Raw genomic sequence first — 21437 nt, 5'->3', positions numbered from 1 at the left:
AGATGTTGTTAGCTTCAAAGCTAAAACTCAGACATGAACTTTGGTCATATGTTAAAGTAACAAACTGGATAAACCGTTCCTCAATTACTGGTATTTATTACTTCTCATAACAAACATTGCCACTATAGTCAGATGGCACAGAAATTTCTAATTTGATCTAGATAATAAGTATCCAGGACAGAAAGCTCTTCTAATTCTCTCATTCTGTGATGCGAAGACCACTGATCTTCTATAATTACCTATATTTATGTATAATTAACTATGATAGATAAATACATATATATATATATAAAATGCACAGATTTTTATACACGCAAACTAATTAACATACAAAATACGGAGAAATTAAAGACCTACATAAGCTTTCAAACACTAGCCTAAATGCAGTTGATGCAAAGTTACTGAGACAAACACACTAAGATGAGTTGTGGACTTCTTCAAAAAGGTTAAATGACTCTTGGATTTCTTTCAAGTAAGTTTTCTTTCCAACACCTTAAAAAGACTGAGAAACATCAATCTAGTAAGAATCCTCATGCATTAGTTGTAATGACAACTAATACTTTTAAATAGAATTACTTGTAAAATATTTTTATCATGGAGGTTTTGACCCTAAAATTCTGCCAAAGTTTCCCACAAAAAAAATATTTTCAGTGAAAAATTATCAGCAAATGTTTTGTTATTTGAAGTTTCACCTGCGTAAAAGGAAAAAGTTGATGTGGAAATTCAGTACAGTGACTTATTTATGTTATAGTGTAGCTTATTCAAACACCTTTAATTTTGTTTACAACATTCATGAAGCACCCATTCACTAAGCAGTGACCAAGTGTCAGTCCTGGATGAGGAGTACAGTGGGGAATATAATGTGGTAACAATGGAGAATAAGAGCGGGAGGCATCAAAATTAAACTTGAACTGCAGCAGAAACTGCAGACAAATCTCTTCTGGTGCCAACTGACAATTTATTTTGTTTGGTTTTCAGCCCAAGACCATAAAGTTTGCAGTGTTCTATTTGAGAAATAGGAAGTCTACACTTCTTGTAAAAAAAAAATAATAAATGTGTATTTGATAACTTCAGAAGTTCTGGTAAGATTCCTCCTTACCAGACTTTAACTTCATAGGGGGCAGCAGATAGATAAGCATTATTCAATTATTAAAGAAACTTTCATATCTTTTCTAATAAGGAGAAGTGTTTAATATCATGTTGTCCTCAGTGTGGCCACTCTCCCCTTAAATCCCCCTACTTGGCTTGAACATATCCATCTTTTGTGGAGAGAATAAATTTTAAATTTATTCCAAATGATTTCTCAGGTGGCCTTTTGTAAATATGTTCTGATAAATACCAAATGCAATGTGGCCTAAAAATTTCATAAGCCATTGGCCAACAAATTGTAGTAAAGAAATGTTGTTAAATAGTAAAAAGATATTTAGATGTATACTGCAGAGAGAAAATGAATACCAAAACTGTGTAGCATCAGCACAACAAGGAAAACCACTTTGCAGTAAAAAGAAATTGGGGTTTTGAACATTTATCCCAGGTTGTGAAGAATTGTACAAAATATTTGTGTTAAGTTATAAACAGTAAGTAAACAGTTGTTTAGAAGCTGTATGGAAATACATAAAGTCAAGCAAGAAGAAATGAAGTTGAATGTTAACTTTGGCATTTCTTACCTTTTTCTGAGTGCTTATTTTCACTTTCAAAGCAAAAATAACAGGGAACCTAATTTGGTATAAAAATGATAAATCCTAACACAAAACCAGTATTGTTTCCTAAAACATAACTTTTGGTTGAAGCATGAATTTCTGGATGAGATGCAGACACCAGCATTCAAATACTCTGATCATAAATGTCTAATGTAGCTCATCTAATTCTCAAATTAGAAAAATCAAAAAGCTACTACTCAGCTAGAACAGTCCTGCAAAAGAAACCGAGATTGTCATGTGCTAATTGCATCAGCATGTTGGACAGCCAGAGGATATTATAACAAGAATAAGAGTTTCTGTTGGTGTGCCTAAAAAGGAGAATGATGGATGTGCAATATAGAAAAAGGAATCAATAGTTCACAGTTATAGGCCTCAGAAAATCAGCTTTGTTGCCTAGAGTGTTCAAAATCTAAGAAAAAAGCAATGTCTTGAAATGAGATGAAATGATATAATAGAATAATAACTGAAGAACCTGAAGCACTTTAATCACCTGAGTATTGCGGTAGTTTAATCACAGTGCAATATTTAAGCACCTACTTGTATCATTCCATTACATGGGGCTTTAATCTGTTTTCCTTGAGGGGAAGAGAAAGATGCCACAAGGAAAACTCTCATCCAGACAGGGAGTTCCCTCTCCCTCCAAAGCTCCTCTCTCGCTATTACCTGCTTCTAGATTTGATATAAAAACAGAAAGCCAGGTACAGAGCCAATTTCTGTGATTTTGGCAACTTCAAACTGACTTTCACAGAAATATTCTTCTCAGAAAAGAAATCCTAACTGAGCACACAAATTAAAAATATCTGCAATAAATAAACATAATCCACTTAGAATTGTTAAATGAACACATATTTCAGATGTATATTTAAAATAAAAAGTCACCTTAATAAATGTGACAAATTGAAACCATATGTCCCCTCAAACGTAAGCACATTTGTTTACAAACATACATGAAAAGAGAAGAATTACGCAGAAAAATATTTTCTCAGAATTATTTAACATGTACTATGAAAGTAGTTCTAATTGAAGAGTGTAGTGCCAGTCCAACTGAAGAGATCATCTCTCAGTCTCACTATATGCAATCCAACTATGTGAAAAAGGTAGAAACAAATTACCAAGAAGGAAGAAATAAATCCTAACTGGAAGGGTAGCAGACAAATTTTTAGCACTCTAGCTTCCTTGTAAGGGGCAGATCCAAAGAAAGCCTTAACATCTAGACAACAAATACAGGTGTCTCTACCCTTTGCAAACCAAATCAGAAGCCTCAGCAGGGTGACAAGGAAGTCCCAGAGGGAGCTGTTTACAGCAAATTGATTGAAAATAAGAAGCGCAGACACAGGTCTGAAATTCTACTCCTCCAAAGATTCTGGGCTTTAATCAAAATTGCAGAATGACAGGTGTACTTCTGATCTACCTGGGACAGCTGTGAACCTATAGAGCTGTAATCCTGCCATGTGGACATGGGCTGAACTAGCTGATCTGTGGGAAATAGTCTTCTACATGAAGAGATGCTAATCTGCACCATCCTTCATACTGAAGCTTGGTTGGGTTCATCAGAGGATCCAGAAATCATCCCCAAAGAAGAAACTATAGATGAAGCAAGTATGTGCCTAGACTTTACACAGTGAAAGAGCAGTAGAGAACTGTGAGTTCCAGTTCTGCTCGCGCATCTGTACATGCTTTTTATTGTTGAAAACAAAAAATGACAAAACAACAACCCTCTCCTTGTCTCTCCCCCAGCAATAAATCTACAAGCAAAATACCTGAAAATGACAGTTCCTACTGTGTTTTAGATAGAGCTTAATATTGCAGGTATGCATTAGATTTGCTCAAAGCATGCCAATGAGATGGTATTCTTTGGTAACTTAAACACCTCCTTGTCTCATTTTGAGATCAGGTACTTACATGCTTATCTTAGAATCATAGAATGGTTTGGGTTGGAAGGAACTGTAAAGTTCATCTAGTTCCAATGTCCCTGCCATGGGCCAGGACACCTTCAATGAGATCACTAGATCAGGCTTCCCAAAGCCCCATCCAACCTGGCCTGATTAAGACAGGTATAATCATGCAGAAAAGGCAGACTTACAGATGCCATTGAAATGCTGCATAAATCTGGTTCTGGACGTCTAAATCTTCCTCTAATATTTGACTTCCAAAGGTAATTATTTCCCACAGGAACAGAAATCACACAAAAGTGTTAAAGCAAAGCATTATATTAACTCCTAATTTTGTGAAAATGGTACTTCACTGACATATGTACTCACACTCCTGGAACTTTGTAAAAGTTCTGAAAAGAAAATGTTGATTGAGGCCTACAAGCCCTTTGAGGTTATATCCATTTTACAGATGTATACACTAAGGCATGGGAAGAATTTGACCTTTTCATTATTTGACTTGCCCACAAATTTCCTGTGAATTCAGAAGTCCTAACTCTCACCTCTGTCTACTCACCCAATAGACAACCCTCCTTTCCTTGGGTCAACATACTAAAAATATTAAAACTGGTAAAAGGAAAAAGTAAAAAATGGATGATATGTACATCCTTCAACATGGGGAGCTTTTAATTTTTCTTTTATCAAGAATTCAAGATGCTGAATTAATTAGCTATTAAAACATTAAAAGTAAGTGCTAAATGTTAATAACACCAATTTAATCACTGCTGAGTCAGTTTTATTTTACACAGGCTGATGCAGTATTTTCAACTAAAAAATTAGATAGTAATTAGAAATTACCTAGCAATTATGATCTAAGTCTTATAATTCTCTAAATGTGTTATAAAGTACCTGACAGGGTTTTGATTATACATGAAAAGTTCACTGTATCATCAGCTAAAGATCACGTGCTTTCTATTGCACGATATTAAAGCATCAAAGGGACTAATACAGGTGGGTCTTGGTAACTTCTAATTTCAGCACTTCAGAATTCCAGTGGGTTTTCTGTCACTCAGTATGCAGGACTGGTGACTGAGACAAGTAGGGATTGGCCAGTGTGCCAGAAAATACGTGAGACAACAGCTGTTAACTGTTGAATATTACTTCTCTGTTATTCCATATTTAATTATTCTATTAAAATTGTTTTGGGAGAATTTCACTTCCAAGACAAGGTTTTTGACAAAAAAAAAAAAAAAGCATTTTTGAAAAAATAACTTTTAAAAGACCATCAGCTGATTTCATAGAAGAAAAATGTTTCAAGGTTCTTAAAAACATTCAAGGGTATTTGTTAAATAAATATTACTAGATCTGTAACTCATAGGAAGCCTGTTAAAATAATATTATTAATTACACTTAGTAATGACAAAAATACATTTTGTTTCTCACCAGAACGGTATTAATTTTTTGGAGTGCAATCAATTTGTCTTTATCTGCTTAATAAAGTGATTTCCTGGCACAAGAGACTCCATTTTGGGGAAAACCACAATATTTTTCAGTAAATGTTGATGAATCAGAACATTTTGAATCCTCTTGTGCTGAAAGTGTATTTTAAAAAACTACAAATATAACAAAAATAAATTCTTCATTCAGATCTATGTTGCCAAGGTGGTCTTCCTTTGAAGTGTATACCCTTGAAGCCATTTCAGAATCTTTGCTTTTAAATTTCAGAAATCTTGAGTTGCCTGAGAATAATCTGAAAGCTCAAAGTTCAGAAAACAAATGAAGAGAACCTCAAATATTGCTTATTGCTTTGGAAAAGCTGATGCTTAAACCACTTTTTTTTTTTTTTTAAATTCCTCCTTTCGAATCTGAAACGTGATTTCTGAACACAGAGTTGGTAAACTATAAAGTATTTTAGAACAAGATTGACATTCTTTGTGAAAGCACTTCTGGAGTTCCCAGAGGAGGGAGCAGACAGTTGAAATGTTCTGGGCAAGAGATTTTCTTTAGAGCATATTCAATCACATTAAAATATAATTGCTGCTTCTCAGTAATAACCACGAACTACTCTGAGGAGCATCACTGCCTCTGGAATACACAAGCACTTCTGAAAACACTCCAGCTCCAATATAGGGGACACTGCTACCTGTAGGAACAGTCTCTTCCTTCTGCAATTAAATACTTCTGCTTCTTCCTTTAGAGTCTGTGAAGTACTACTGTATTTTGAAAAAAGAGTTCTCCAAATTATGTGAAGTACCTCTCAGACAAGAGAATGTTTTTTCCTAAGTGAAGTTCGGGTGCTGTAAAGCATGCAGCATAATTCTGTTTTGTGGTTTAACACTTCATTGAATGCTGCAATTCAGCTACATTGGGTATTCTCAGCCACATCTCTAAAATTTTATTTTAAAGTACTGACTAGATAGGTAGAGATTGACAGAAGTTTATATTAGCTTTAAATTGCTGCTAGTGTCAGAACATTTTTACTGCAGACAGAAGATACTTGGGCTTCAGTCTGCCCTGTTACTGCTGTTTGCCTTATGGTGACTGAAACAAGTCATAGAAGAAATTATCATTCTGGAGAGATACCTTCAGTGCAGTGCCACCCCATACTTCTCTATCTGAGGCATTTAAATAATAATAATATTTTGTTTTCATCATTCTACATTATTCTAGCTGCAATTTTCTTAAAGGCTGCTCTTGATCACTAGTGAATAATATAAACTGATGACATGAAAATATATCTGTGTACATGAACTGATGTAGTACAGCTGTTAAGATTGCTTAGATTTGACAGCATAAAGTAGTTGTTAAACTAAATCAATGAAATTTTGTTTCACCAGTCAGGTAAATTAAATGAGAAATTTGCTGTTTATAACTGTCTAATCTTTTTAATAAATAGGTTTCTGTTTCAGACAATATTCTGAACATAACCTAATAGCATACTTCAGGCACTGAAGACTACTTTTTTGTTCCTTTTATTTTTATTTTTTCTGCCTGCTGTCACAAAAGAACAAACTTATTCTATTTGTTCTTAAGTTGTATTTACCTCAGACATCTCACAGACTTATGAAAAGTGGCTTAGAAAATGACAACCAAAAGAAAATATTTTTGATGTAAAAAAAGACATATTTCCATTTGATTCTATAAATATTTTTTTTCCCTCTTTGCAAGATTAAAATGAGTTTCATAACAGTATGTTTAACTTATAAATTTAAATGAACGCTTAAGTGGCATTACAGGGTTCATAATAGACCCACCAAGCATTATCATGACTCTTTTGTTTCTCATATTACATATTAGTAGTATATATACACAATAGTTCATATGTTGGAGAGCTTGCTCAGAAGGTGCTAGTCTCTTCTCAGTCTGCAGAGATTACACAAATAGCTTCTGTGTCTCAGGATTATTCCCTAATCACTGGGATGAAGACACGTCCCCTTCTGCTTGCTCTCCTGGTCTTTTTCACAGAACAAAGTTTTAACAGAGAGTTTCACTGCTTTTTCAGAGTATGCTATGGCCAGCTGGTGGTGGTGCTCTCACTTTCTCCACAAACAGACACCAGCAGCTGCACCACCACCACGGGCAGAACCTTTCTCTTTTAGGTCTTATTGTTCTGCCACAGAGCATTTGGGAACCCAAGTGAAAGAGAAATGTCTCATGTGAGTCATGGGTTTAAGCTCCAGCAAGGGCACAAATTCAGATATACCAAACATGTTTTGTGCACCAAAAAGCCCCTTGCTCATTACACAGACTCTTCTGAATATCATTGCAATTCCTCCCCTGGATTTCAAAAAGATAAGGTACCTACCTTAAGAGGCTTGGATCTTTCCCCTGGCATTTGTAATTTAGGTCATGCTGATTTATTTTTACCTGTATCTTATGACTCAGAAGGGTAAAAATGTTTAAGGTGTTTTCAGTAATTAAAACTTTCAATTCATTTCAACTTAATACTTTTTTTTTCTCCAATTTACAAAAATTCTTAATAGTAAAGTCACCTGTACAGAAGATATAAGAATGGTTAGAAAATGGCAGAATTTGTCGATATACAATGAACACACTTTCACTTATATCATTCAGAATATAGGCCTGACAATCTCTTATCTATAGCCCCAAAAACTCAAATAATAAAATGTATTTGCCATACTTCAATTTGTTGATCAACAGCAATTCCATTTACACTGCGTGTTATCATAGAAATCGCAGAAAATTCAGAAAAAAAAATCTTTGGTATATGAAATTACAAGAGAAATGCATTTCACTAAAAGGCATTATACAGAAGAAATCAATAGATACTGTGCAGTGTTGACTAAAAATATTGTAATAAATATTTCTAGTATGAATGTTAAAAAATTTAATGAAATACCTAGATTATCTCCCGTTCCAAAAAGTCAATAGTCCTCTACTGTTTTTGCCGGAATTATATAGTTATCAAGACAACATAATCATTATGAAGACACTCATTTTTAGAGACAAGCATGTCTGGGGGACATAGTAAGATATGAAAAGACTTCGATATCAGAACTTGCTAATTTGCAAAAAGGACTATGTGTATAATAGAATGGCAGGATGATTTGGAAGCAGCAGATGGGAAAAGAAAAAAGTGGAAATGTCAAAAGTACAAGAAAAAAGTGAAGTAATATATGAAAAATTCTGTGTTTATGTGAATAATCAACATTTTGTATATAATTTACAGGAGTTTATTAATAACTCTGCATAAAGGAACATTTAAGAAGCAGTTGGCCAGCAGGCTGAATAGGAGCAAAGAGATATAATCTTTAAGCACCACAGGCTTCAGAACCAGAAAAGAGGATTTACATAGTTCATAGCATCCCTGGCTAATCCAGTAAAAATCTGCAGTGGGAATCACAGTCAGCTACACCAACTGGCTGCCTAGAGGGAGAGTCATCAAGGCTACTTCCTTTTTTTATCACAGAATGCCCTTAGAAGGCAATGGCAACTAAGCAGTACTGTTGCTGACTGTGAAACTGTAGCCTCAGTGTTGGGAAACAGATGGGAAGTTGGAAAGAATTTCTTAAAGTAAACTGGGACAGGACTGACAGCTTCTCAAACTATCATTATATTCTGAGCTCAGGTAACACCTGGAACTCTGAACTGATTCACCAATGTTGTTGGCTGAAGAACAACACGAGATAAACATCCGTCAAGTTGAAGTTAAGGCTACATTTTGTATTTGTTTTATTAAATGCTTGTTTCTGATCTCCAAAATTTAAGACCTTACCAGTACAAGCTCTTTACTTGCAGTTTCTTTTTTTTTTCTTCCCCCTCCCTTCCCCCCTACTTTTACTTTTTATTTATAGCCTGTCTAATATTGTGGAGCGAATCGTGATTCAGACACATCAGAGACATTTACTGTGAATAAAATTTCTGAGGTACCATTCAGAACATGTTTAAACTTACTGGGACTTGCATATTTTCTGCAAGTCTGCTAAGGACCAGTATAAGAAGACCATAAGGACAGAAGCTTTAGATAACAGCAAATGCCTCTCTACTCCATGGCTGTCATGCAAAAGTGCTGAAAATATGTTTTATTTTGATCACAATACAATCAAAACTCAGGACATGTTTAGAACATATCTAAATACTTTTGTTAAGCTATGTACCTAGCACACATGAGCTTCCCGTATTATTAATCTAAATTCACTGGAAAAAGAGTCTGGCTGAGAGAATTTATGGGCTACTTCAGGCTGAAATTTGGAAAAAGTATGCATTGTGTATTCATTAATCAATGACAGTCCTTTTTATGGTATTGTTTTGTGCAGGATATTGAATTGGATCTGTAAAGGACGAATCTTCTAATTCACAAGGAGTCCTACTGAAACTGCTTAAGCTCAACCTCAGATAACCTTTCATCCCACGAGTTCTTGAAAGCCACAGTTGTCATCTGAACTACGTTGTATTTATGGAATTCCACACATTATTGCAAGTTTCTCACTAACTACAACAGTCACAGACATTTATGTATTTAAAGGGAACTAAAACCTAAATCTTATTTGATTCTCCAAGTCAGTCTTTGGACAGGCATTTTTCAATCCAAGGTATTAAAAGAGTGAGAGCAAGATAGTACATTCAGTAGCAACACAAACAGTAAGCAGTCCTGTAGATAACTATTAAAATGCCATGAATTTCATGAAAAACCTGTCAGTACTGTTTTTGCAAGACTGTGAGGAATTAAGCTCTTTTGACCTGTCAGGCTGCATGTGAACAACATAAATTTTAAAGTCAATAACTTGGTAGATAATTGAACAGATAATACAGACAAATTTACTACAGAAAAATATTTTAAAGAGTAGCTTGGAGAAAGCAAGATACAGCATGTTGATTTTACCTGGTGACTATGGTGTAAATGCATTCACAGTATATGGTACTCACTCTGCTCTCAGTACCATAGTTATTAAAGAGTGAGACTGGCAAGAGAGATTTGCACTACAAAGAAGATAGCATACTCAACTGTAGATACAAAGTAGTTCCAAATTTCTCTATTGTAAAACCTGCTAAGTGATCAATAACTTCAAACTTCACTATTTTGCTAGACATCATGTGACCTGAAAGTTTTTTACAAAAAGGAGTTCTCTTGACCCTCAAATTAATTAGTTTGATTGTTACTTTTACTTTTATTCCTTCCTAAGCCTGCTGGGGGTGGTGAATTTCTTGTGAAGACAGAACTGAACAAAATGACTGAACTGAACTAAAATGTTGGAGGGAGCAAAAAACCTTTGTAATTTATTAATGTATTCAAACGGCTTTTACAAAACTTTACAATTTAATTATTGAAGATTACAGAAGTGCTTCAGTGCTTCTGTACTGTGTTAAATAAACTGTACGTGCAAGGAGTAATAAATGAAATTGTTAATTTCAGTGCATCCTTAGGGAATAGTAAAGGGGGGGGTACATTATTTAGAGCTCCAAATGGATTTGAGTTTATACACAATAATAAATCTTAACTACATTGTTAATTAACCCTGCCTCAAGCCCCTTTTTACCTTAAGGGTTGAAAGACACAGTGTCTGTAAGGATAACTCACCATTCATATTCTTAAAGATGTTTAGGACTGGGAGGATTTGCCGATAATAGGGCACCAAGGCCTCTCCCACCATGTCAGCTGACACCACCAGGTGCTGGAGGACTTTCAGCGTGATGCAGAGGACCTGTCGGTTACGAAGGCTCAGTGCATCTGTGATGTAGGAAGAACAACAGGCAGAAAGCAGAATTAATTTTTAAAATGTAGAGGGAGGGGGAGGAATACTTTATTGGACAAATTTAATTAAACTGTACTCTGCTGGGGATTGTAAGTGGGCCTTTATTAGCCCAGCTTTGAAAGATCCCAAAGATGGATTGCAGTCCTGATGTTATAAAACACTGCCTTGTCTGATTGTTATTTGTTCCCACAATTTGTGCTGACTCTTCAGTAACCCAAAGAATGCAGTCCATTATTCCTTTATGCTGCCTGTGTAATACTGGCGTGGTCCAAACAAATAAAAAATAAATGTTCAATAAGTACCATTTGGGGCCAATGAAACTGTACAACTGCAAGACAACCTGCAAAGGTTGACAACAGATACATTCTACTACAACAATTAGCCTGTTTGTATGTTTGTACCCATTTATTTCATGATCTTTTTATTCATTCAGCTAACAATTCCTACTATTCTGAGAATCAGTACAATGAAGCAAATGTTTACAGGAAGAAAACACACACACACAAAAAAAAAAACCAACAAAAAACCTTGTAGGCTTTTTTAAAGACAAACATTCCAAAAAAATAAAAAATAAAAAAAGATTTTGTCCTGCCTACTTAGATTATTCTCTTAGCTTTCAGTGTCACTCTTTTAATGTTAAGACACTGAGACATTTCATAAATACTTTTTGTTTCTCTTCACTTTTGAGTTTACTAAAAGCAAGTACTTCGCCCCCTCTTTTGTAATTAAAAATGAGTTCTGCTTGAGAAATATACATATAAATATACACTTTTTATTTTTATTTTTATTTTCCAAAATCCCACTAGTTATAAAACCTCCTCTGAAATTACGCAGCTGGAAATTGTTGTCAAATTTGATGTGCTATTATAAGTGGATCTAATTTTTCAGTGTTCTGCCCACTTACACAGACATTCATATAATTGTAGTGGGAAAAAAAAATGTGAAAGAGAATCTCAGTCAATACTACATGTTTACAACCGCAGAAGTATATAAATACGTGAATCAATGTAACAAAAGTATAAGCAACTGGGAAACAAATACAGTGTAAAGAATACACTGAGATTGTAAGAGGATTTACTCACTAACTACTTTTTCAAGAACTGCCTGTTCACATTCAAGTAATGGGATTCAGTACTTCTGGCACTAAATGTTGGCAGTGCACAGGAATGCTGTTCCATACGGAATTGGGTAGTATTCTCATGCAAGCGTAATGTCAGTTTTCCCACCTCTTTAAGAAAAGAGATGTCTCACCCCCTTCTGCTCCTTATCTTATGCCTGCTAAGTGTTAAAAAATCAGAGCTAGAGCTCTGAAGCAAGGTTAAAGAAGACTGGCTGTGTGAATGTGTAGAAACAACCTTTGAAAATCAGCTAGTAAGTAACCTCTCTTCATGCCTCTTCATGTGCTTATGAAGAACATAACTAAAATCACTGTTAGACTGAGTTAAGGAGCCCAAGGTCTAACAGTCCTGTAGGGCATCACAGGGCGATTCCAAGTTAAAGAAGTGCTGTTAAATGAAAATGTACACCAAGTTCCATAATTTCTTATTTGCCAGTCCCTACTGTAGTCAACAGGCTACATATAATTCCATGTTGTTTCTGAGCATATCAATGTGTGGACAGAAAGTCCATCAATATAGCATATTTACACTGAGTCCCAGAAAAGAGGTAGGCTATTCCAAATTTTGCTTTGATGGGCATGTGTTTTAAGGTTGTTTTAGCAAAGAGGGACTCCCAGATACATTCTAAAGATTAGATCCAACTCCCAGACAAATAAATGTTCCCTCACAGAAGAACAGGCATTTTTCATTTTCTTAAAGGAGTGACTGGAAAAGGAAACTCTGGGGTTACAGCATATATGTTTATTCATGACTTAACTGTCATACCCAGAAATAGTAACTAACTGAACTAATAGGAAAATTATCGTTAATACTTATATTTTTCAGTACAATAATTATTGTAAAACTCAAGAGACATAAAATGTAACAATTACAGAAATCAGAAATTCTTAATTCTTAACCAACAAATCAATTGTACCTAATTCCATGAATCGCTCTTCCTGTCTGTAAAAGCTGACCTAGAGGATGAGGGCTCTTATTTTTAGGCAGGCAGGAGGTTCCATCTAAGTGGAAATGGTTGTCCAACCACTCCCAGGAAGAGTGTTATCTTTAAAACCTTTATCTGCAAATGGTGGCTCCCAAAGGTTCTCACAGTTTCCTGTTTTCAGGGTTCTGTCTTGTGTGAAGACAGTTGTGCTTTGAGGGGAAGCCAGGATTATCCTGGTAAAAATCAATCCCTTAATAAAGTCAAGAGTATGAAGGAGTCTCATGGCTGAAAAGGAGTCCCAATGATTACAGCAAACCAAACACATACTGAATCCAAAAGAACATTTTCACATAACCTATTCTTCCCTAAATTAGAGTTGTGCTATAGGGGTGCTTACTGGTACTTTAAATAGCAATACTGGCACTTCTTTCATCTGCATTCTAGAAAATCAGTTGGATACTTGTCCCACCTCCCTCAGTACAGGGTTATCCCATCCCTCCTGTGACACAAACAACGAAAAAGCAGAATTTGGATCAAGATTTTGAGTGCAAAAGTGGTGGATATGGTAGAATCAGACAGACTGCAGAATTTAGCCTGAAGCCCTTCAAATTGCATAAATCTGCAGTATGTGTTAGGAAAACACTTATAATGATCAAAAGTAAGATCAAATTGACTGCAGAACTGTTATTATTAAATATTTGGACCATGGCATACATAACAGTCAACCAGCTCCTGGCTTCATTATATTAGACACTGTATAAACATTTAATTAGAGACAGTCCCTGCCCCAAGGATACATCAATTTCAAACATATGCTTATTTTAAAAAATCTGGTAATTATTTTCTGTGTACTACCATCACTGCAGACCATTCTCCCACATGAATAAAAGGATGAACATTTTAATCCTGTATAAGAAATAAGTACATTTCAACATTTTGAATAATGTCAGTGATATCTGGAGGTTACCAAAAAGGTATGAAAGTGCTAGTATCCCTACAGAAGAACACAGCAGGACATTTTAAAACTCTTAGTCTGGGACAGCCACCTATCCCTAAAGAAGAAAACATGTATAACATCCAAGGCATTCCAATCTGGAACCACACTAGGCTATCGCCTCTTGAACTAGAAGTCTCCTGCAAGACATGGATCCTGACAATTAGAGCAAAGCAAATGACCTGTTTGTTTCTCAGTTAAAGATACTTTTCAATTCCTTGAAGGGTTTTTAGAGGATTTCCCTCTGTCAGTGGTATATATTTCCTTTCTGGTCATACAGCCCATATTTTGTGAATTGTAGAACTCTTGAAAGCAGCAACTTTGAAACAACAAACAAAACAATAAACTTATTCTTCTGCTTGGTAATTACGTTTTCTTCTTTAATGGCATGTCAGCTCGGCAATTTTACTTGTGATGAAGCTATACACTTTTCCAGCAGAACCTCCAGCTTGAGTAATTGGTTAATGCAAGAATATAATGAAGTATGTACTTTATAAATTTGTACTGCTACATTTTTTTTTTCAAATATTCACTGAAGTTCTCCATAACTTTTTCTTAATTAAAAGACAATTTAAAAATGTTAATAAGTTGAATTTAAAAATGTAAAAGCTGGTGTAAAAGCTCAGTATCTGAGTCAACTCTGTGTTTCTACCACTCAAAGCCACAATAACAGGTAATTATAAAATTTGGAAGTATATTTGAAACTGCACATTTTGGGAAGGGAGGTTTTTCACAGTGCTGTTAACTAAAGCTTGCTAGCAATGAGCCAATATATAATACCAATTCATTGATAGCTTCAGTGATTTTTTTTTCATTAAATTTTATTGGCAATGTATGCAAATTAAAATTCTTCTTTTGTTAGTTTAAGAGTTAAGACTGTTCTTATATGCTACTTGCTTGTTTATGCATTTAGATAGAAGTAGTTCATATATGCAGCAATAGAATTGACTTTTTAAAAATTTAAGTCTTTTTCTTGAGTAATACTTCTAACATCTTAAAGAAAAAGACCTAGAAGCTACATAAGTAGATATTTCTTATTTTATTTTTTACTTTTCTTTGGCAGTTTGGTGAATCCTATCTCGGTCTCAGTGTTGCCTCCAATAGAAGCCACAGTTGTCATCTTTGGGATTAATACATTTTATAAGCCAGGAAACACAACAGCATTTCTCCCAATATACCGCGGATCTTTTCCATAAGACAATGTATTTTCACTGAAGAGGTAAGGTCAGAACATTCTTCTTCAGACAGAACATAGAAAGCCTAGACTGTACTTAATCAAATCAGATCCTCCAAACTTCCATCACTTCCCTAAAAACTAAAAATTAAATTGTGGTAGTTCTATTTAAAGTTATATTGTTAATTTAATTCTGTTTAATTGGAACAGACCTTTAATTATCTTCAACCCCTCTTCTAAAAACAACCGTGAATCTATGTTTAGAAATGCACTGACAGTTTCCATTCTCTACTTAGGACTCAAAACCAAAGATTAAAACCAATTTAGTTTGCATTCATATATTCCCCCCAGTTGGCAAATGAGGCACCTGTTTTAGAAAATTCTTTACTTGAAGCAGAACAAGATACATAGAGCAGGACTCCTGCAGAGGTACAAGCACTGAGTAAAGGTGCTTCTATTGTTGTGGCCTACTTAATCTTATTGGTCAAGGTTTCTTTACTTAATTTCACAGAATCAGGTTTACAGAATGACTAATATGAATTGTTCACAAAATGCAATTGATTAAAGCTTCTCTTTAAGAGAATTTTGTCCAAAACATTCAAAATGCATAATACCCTGAAATGATTTATTATGCTGATTTTACAGAATAGTAACTAAGGCTGTTACAAAGTGTTTCAATCAAGTCAGTGAAAACCAGAATAACAATTTTGTGCTCTTTTTTGAAGTCAGGTAAGATACTGATCCAATTTACAATATTGCTGTACAGACATTTCTTCCAGTAAAACAGAAGGATTGGTGTGTTGCAGTGAGGTGATGGGAAGGAGGAATACAGGGCAAGGCATGAAAACCTTAGGCTAATTCTGGCATCAAAGACTTTGTCCATAAAACTAAAGCCTAAGGCACATAAAAGGCCAAGATCCAGAACTGAATCATTGATATTTGTAAGAAATATGATCTAGTAGAACACAAGAGAAAGTCAGTGGTTTTTTTACAGCTTTAGTTGTGCTTGTAACTGATCAGCAACTGCAAAACTTTAATTCTATTAACATTTGCAGGCTCTGTTAAATTAAAGAATATAAAGAATACAGTAAGAGTAGAGTCCCATAAAGCTTCTCAGTGGTAATGCGAGTTTACAGTGTTCCCCTCTATCCCTTGATGTATTCCACCCCCTGTGCTGTCTCAGGATACTAAACTGCACTGAGTACCCTCTCAACGAAACCAGCTTTGTTATCAGTGAAATGTGATACAATTTTTAAGAAGGATTTCAGGAAAGATCTGTAGAACAGAAGACCAGTAATATTGGCATCTGTACTGCAGAAATTAATAGAAAGTGTTCTAACCATATTGTAGATAATTGAATAAGAATGTGGACAAGAAAAGCCAAACAATACAGTTTTCTGAGACGTTCAAAAAGTATTTGATAAGGTCCGTCATTGATGACTCTCAAATCATTCAGTTTTGCCATATTTTTCATATAAATCATATGAATATCCTAGAGATAGGAAATGAGGGTAACAATAAATGGCCACAGAGGATGAAGATCACTAGTAGAGCATTGAAGAAATCTGTGCTGAAGTTCGCACCTTCCAGCTAAGTCACAGGTGATTTGGAAGAGATGGTCACTAATGAGTGACAAAGTTTTCTGATGATAATGAAGTTATTCCAGATATCAAAGGGCTGCAGAAGGACTTATAGGACTTAAATGGCAGGTGAAATTCAGTCTTAATAAATACAATGTTCCAGGAGAGAATAGCTCTAACTCCAACTTAGAAAGTGAAAGAAGCTAATTGCAAAGTTCACTTTCCAAACATTGATGAGATTTATTTCTACAGAAAGAGAAACAGAGTTTCTCCTCAAAGACAGTAGTAAAGACGAGCAACAAGGAATCCAGTTTGTGTGATTTGAAACCACCTGAGGTGACCAGTTTTGACTTTCAGAATCTAACATAAACCTAATTACAATCACTTGCAGTGAATGACAGAGACTACAGGAGAGGAACATGGAAAAAAACTCAGAAAGAAAAACTTCAATGTCCTTTAGGACAGAGATTGATCTTTTTGGACTAAATCAGAAATGCTGGTCTGCACTGTGTAGGAACAATACTTCCATAGAAACAATACTTCTAAGTAACATTTCATGTGCAAAGATGTGAGCTTTATTGGCTTCTAGGCTTAAATTCAGACTTTCTTAGGATTCACTGCACAGAACAGAAAAGATTCTGACAACTTGGTGATCCAAGATTCCTAATTGTCTAATTTCACATGATTTTCTTCATTGGCAAAGATTTATCAAGATGTTCCTACTAATCATCTCTACTTATTTATTCCAACTTCTGTGTTATTGTCCACTGTTCCTTCATTTTTGATGGTGCAGCTATAAACTAGAACACTGAAATCATCGAAGTTTAAAAGTAACTTCACTCTGAAAAACAATTACATTAGCAAAAGTCAATTGCAAGGAACTGGAGTGGGAGGTGGAACAATTGGTTGCTTTGTGTGAAGGGGTTGGAAGCTCTTACAACTATGTGCCAACAAAGAAAAAGTAAATGCTTGCTGCTGATGAAGAGAAATGGGTGTCTCTGAAAGGAAATCAGGTGCTTCCATACACTGTGTTGGATGTCCCTGATGTTGCTCACAGAAATACAAGACAAAGGGGCAGCAACTTCCTGACCCCCTCGGTGTGTTTTTGCCTGTGTGTCTCATGTCAAACCTGGTGAATTCTTCAGTCAGGAACCTCAGAGATCCAGTAACCTAATGATAGCAAATGAAAGGAATTATGGCCTTTCTGATCTGGCATCTGTCATGGCAAATGTAATATTAAAAGAAATTTGTCTCCAAAAAAAAGGGTCAAAAATAATTTTACATTCTCCTTATGACTGCACAGAATATAGAACTGAATTATTTAATTGGTAAGCAAATAGTGTTCTTTTTTCTCTCACCCCCACACCCTTTTTCCTGGCTATTCTTGGCTGTCTATAGGTAAGTTTAGGCCACAAGTCAGTTTTAAGATAAATCAATGCGTTATTGAAAGACTTAGCGGGGGCCACTTTCTGTGCCCTAAAAATAAGGGAACAAAGTAAGTCTTACAGGCAGTTCTGCTTGCCACTCCAGAGATATGCATCTGGGTTCTATTCTGCCTTCTGCCAGAGATGCAGTTTTTGATGTGGGGCAAAATTATCCTCCTTCCTTCTCCTTCCTTGTCTACAATATAAAAAGCACAGTATGGATCTTCTTGGCAAGGGAGAAGGTACTGTGTGTTATGCATCAGAACTTTTAGAATACCTCTACATCTCTTCGGTATTTGCAGAATATCTCAAATTAGGGAACTCTGTTCTGGTTTAAATAACTCATACAATAGATTTGCCAATGCTAGCTCTGAAAGAGAATTAAAAGTCTTAACATCTTGACCTATTTACATTTTCTAATTTTGCATTTTTTATTTTTCAGTTGGTTTCCTTACAGGCCTGACATTACAGGTAATTTGTTTTTCCTATTTTTATGTCATACAATGACTGTGTTTGTAGGCTATTGTATCATGCTTTGCCATTGCAAAGTAAAATCAAAGTAAAATATATTTTCAATTTTTATTTTGAGAAACCAAAATATATTTTGAATATTTTTCTTTTTGAGAAATCAGTTTTTCTGAGATTTTTTTCTTCCTCTGTGTTAAAAAAAAAAAAGTCTTTCCATGTGACAAAAATAAGCAATTGTTTCAACTAAACAGCATTCATGCCAATTATTTTAATCGTATTTTGTGTGTTTTTTAGAAAAGAAGTTTTATTTGTTAATTTCAATTATCTCTTTTTTGTTAGTCATTGTCTCTTTGCATAACTAGAAGAAAATCTGTAGAAACAATTAGCTTACAGTAACCCCCAGATTCATTAAATAATTTTATTTTAATCTTTAAGATATAGTTTTCAAAAACTCTGAACTTTAAGCAAAAGCAAGTGTCTTGGGCAGGAGGGCAGATTTCTCCATAAATCACTAAAATATAAAAAAGAATTCTAATATTTAATTTAGAATGTTTTCAAGAGCAGCCCTTTACTAATGTTTCTCTTTGACGCACATGCAGGAGAAAAAAAAACTTTTAAAAGCATTCCATTTGCAGAGTTATTTTTCTGTCTTTCTTTTATCCCTTTCCTCTCTATCATATATATTACGATGCCTAACAATCAACTGATTTGGTCTTTCACAGTAGAAATATGGTAGTGGTCTAAAAGAAGACTGGTTAATAAGATATAACTCACCCAGAGGGACACTTCAGTAACAGTAATATGTGTAAAACACAGCTGAGCTTATTGTGGATGCAGCTGAGTCACAAAAATATACAGCTCTGACTACATTGCTATATTACATGGGCATAGTGAATTTAAAACACTCTTAGAGGTACACACTTTCAGATTCCTTAGGTGGTGGTGTGTTTTTAAAATATTAATATGCATTTAGTTAGGAAGAAGCCTTTGTCATTGATAATATTTAGACTCTTCACTTATTAAAGCCAATACAGATTATTTTTTTTAATAAAAAATAAGTGGTGTACAATAAAATAAAACGGCGCCAACAACTAAATTTAGCTAGCAGATTCTTGAATAGGTTTCAGCAGATTTCTTGAATAGGTTTCAGCATCTTAAATTCTGATTCAATTTAAAAGTCTATATATCAAACCCATATAAATATTCTTACCTAGCAGTCTTTTTCTAATGCTAAAAGCTGTGTAACAGCTAAAGCTTCTAGGTAATTATTTTGAAGCTAGATTCTAGTCTCAGCAAGACTTTTAAATCCTAAGTGTGGAGCTGCTGTCATAAACCTGCAGTTTTTTACTGAAGAAACTATTTCAGCTTTCAAAAAGAGTGATACTGTTATAAATAAATTTGGATGGTGTTGAAAATACGGATTTAAAGAAATGCCATGATTCCTCTCTTTATATATTTCCATTTTTGAGAGAAAAAACTTGTAATGTTCTTTTCATAACCTTTCACAAGTGTCACTTACAGAGTAACCATTACTAAATATTACATGCACCTTTTGACATTTTCAAAAATCTACAGTAAGATACAGATAATGACATCTCTGATATTTTTAAAAGGATAATAAAGCGAACGAAACAAACAACAGTAATTCTGATTTTCCAATAATACACTGGTATCATAAGGCTCCAAACTATATTCCCTTTCCCCTTTTCCAAAATTGTGTTTGACTGTTCATTCTGTATCACAAACACAATGACTCCATTTTGTTCTGTATTAGCATGGATGCTGAATCATCCCCAGAAAACAGGCCAAAGGACAGCAATGATATCATTACTGATCAACCACAAAATATAAGCCAAGTTTAATAAATATGGGATTTTTAGGACTGGATTATATGGTTTACAATTGAAAAATTAAATGGAAGCCAGCTGGCACAGATTAACATTAGTTGACCTACTAAACTTCCATAATCTCCCCCCTTAAAAAAAGAAAAAGGTGGCTGCATCAAAACTGCCTATTGGGAATGGTCCTGGCCTACGTCCAAGAATTTTTCAGGAGAGGGCAAATTAGCATGAATTGAAACTCCATTTCTAAGAAATTAACTAATTTCTAAGAAATTAACACTATCATGTTCCCACTCCCAGGACACTGCACCACGACGCTGTTTAATTTACTAATATAAGACTTAAGATTCATAAAACCAAACTAGAGAAGGATGATGGTTCAGAATATCTACTGAAGGAACTAAGTTAAAGAAAGAGGAAAGGAAAGAATAGGTATTTCAATAAAATAAATTTTAGCCTTAGTAGTATTACACCTGTACTTACAAAATTGATCATCTTTCACATAAGCTTTCAACAAAAAAGGCTTGAATATATAAAAACTTGAAAAATAATATTTAATTAATTAATAATATAATTAATATTGAATGCCAAAATTTTACCTACAGCATTCATGAGTCAGACAGAACTCTCAGTTTATATATAAATATATATATATATATGTACATGGGAAGTAATGATGATGATAGAAAAGAGATCTAGAGAATAAATATAATAATAATACCATTGTAGAATAAACAAAAAGAATAAAGAAACATAATCCTCTAAGTTTCATCTGGTGATTTCTCCTGTCATTTCAGACAAACTGTTTTATACAGTAATGGATTTGTATAATAAATATATAGAAATTAGGTAAGAAAATGTCACTTCAAATTTCAGAAGATAAAGAGCCATACTGCAATAAGAAAAAGACTCACCAGGCAGTCTAATTTTCTGGAGCACTGCACCTACCAGGTGATTGAAGGCATAAGCCTTCTGGCCTTATACCTTACAATTTACTCAGGTTTGCATTGTATGTATGGCCTGTCATGTTTTATTGCTTAATTAGCAACTTGTCAAAAATCTACAATGTATAAGTGCAATTTTAGTTGCTTATTTTTGTTTTGTTTGTTTTTATTTTCCACACATCTT

General features: G+C 34.5%; 1 protein-coding gene across 1 annotated transcript in view; it reads right to left on the bottom strand.

The window, feature by feature from the left end:
* PACRG (parkin coregulated) overlaps positions 1-21437 on the bottom strand; it is a 220782-nt gene that overhangs the window by 83120 nt on the left and 116225 nt on the right. The window contains exon 5 of the mRNA XM_083830277.1: positions 10611-10760. Within this exon, the coding sequence (XP_083686403.1) occupies positions 10611-10760 (150 nt within the window). The remainder of the gene's footprint in view (positions 1-10610; positions 10761-21437) is intronic.

This window comes from Anser anser (assembly GCF_964211835.1).
Source record: "Anser anser genome assembly, chromosome: 3".
NCBI classification, from domain to species: domain Eukaryota; kingdom Metazoa; phylum Chordata; class Aves; order Anseriformes; family Anatidae; genus Anser; species Anser anser.
Note: the sequence above shows the minus strand (reverse complement) of the source record. Positions and strands in the feature narration are given on the sequence as shown.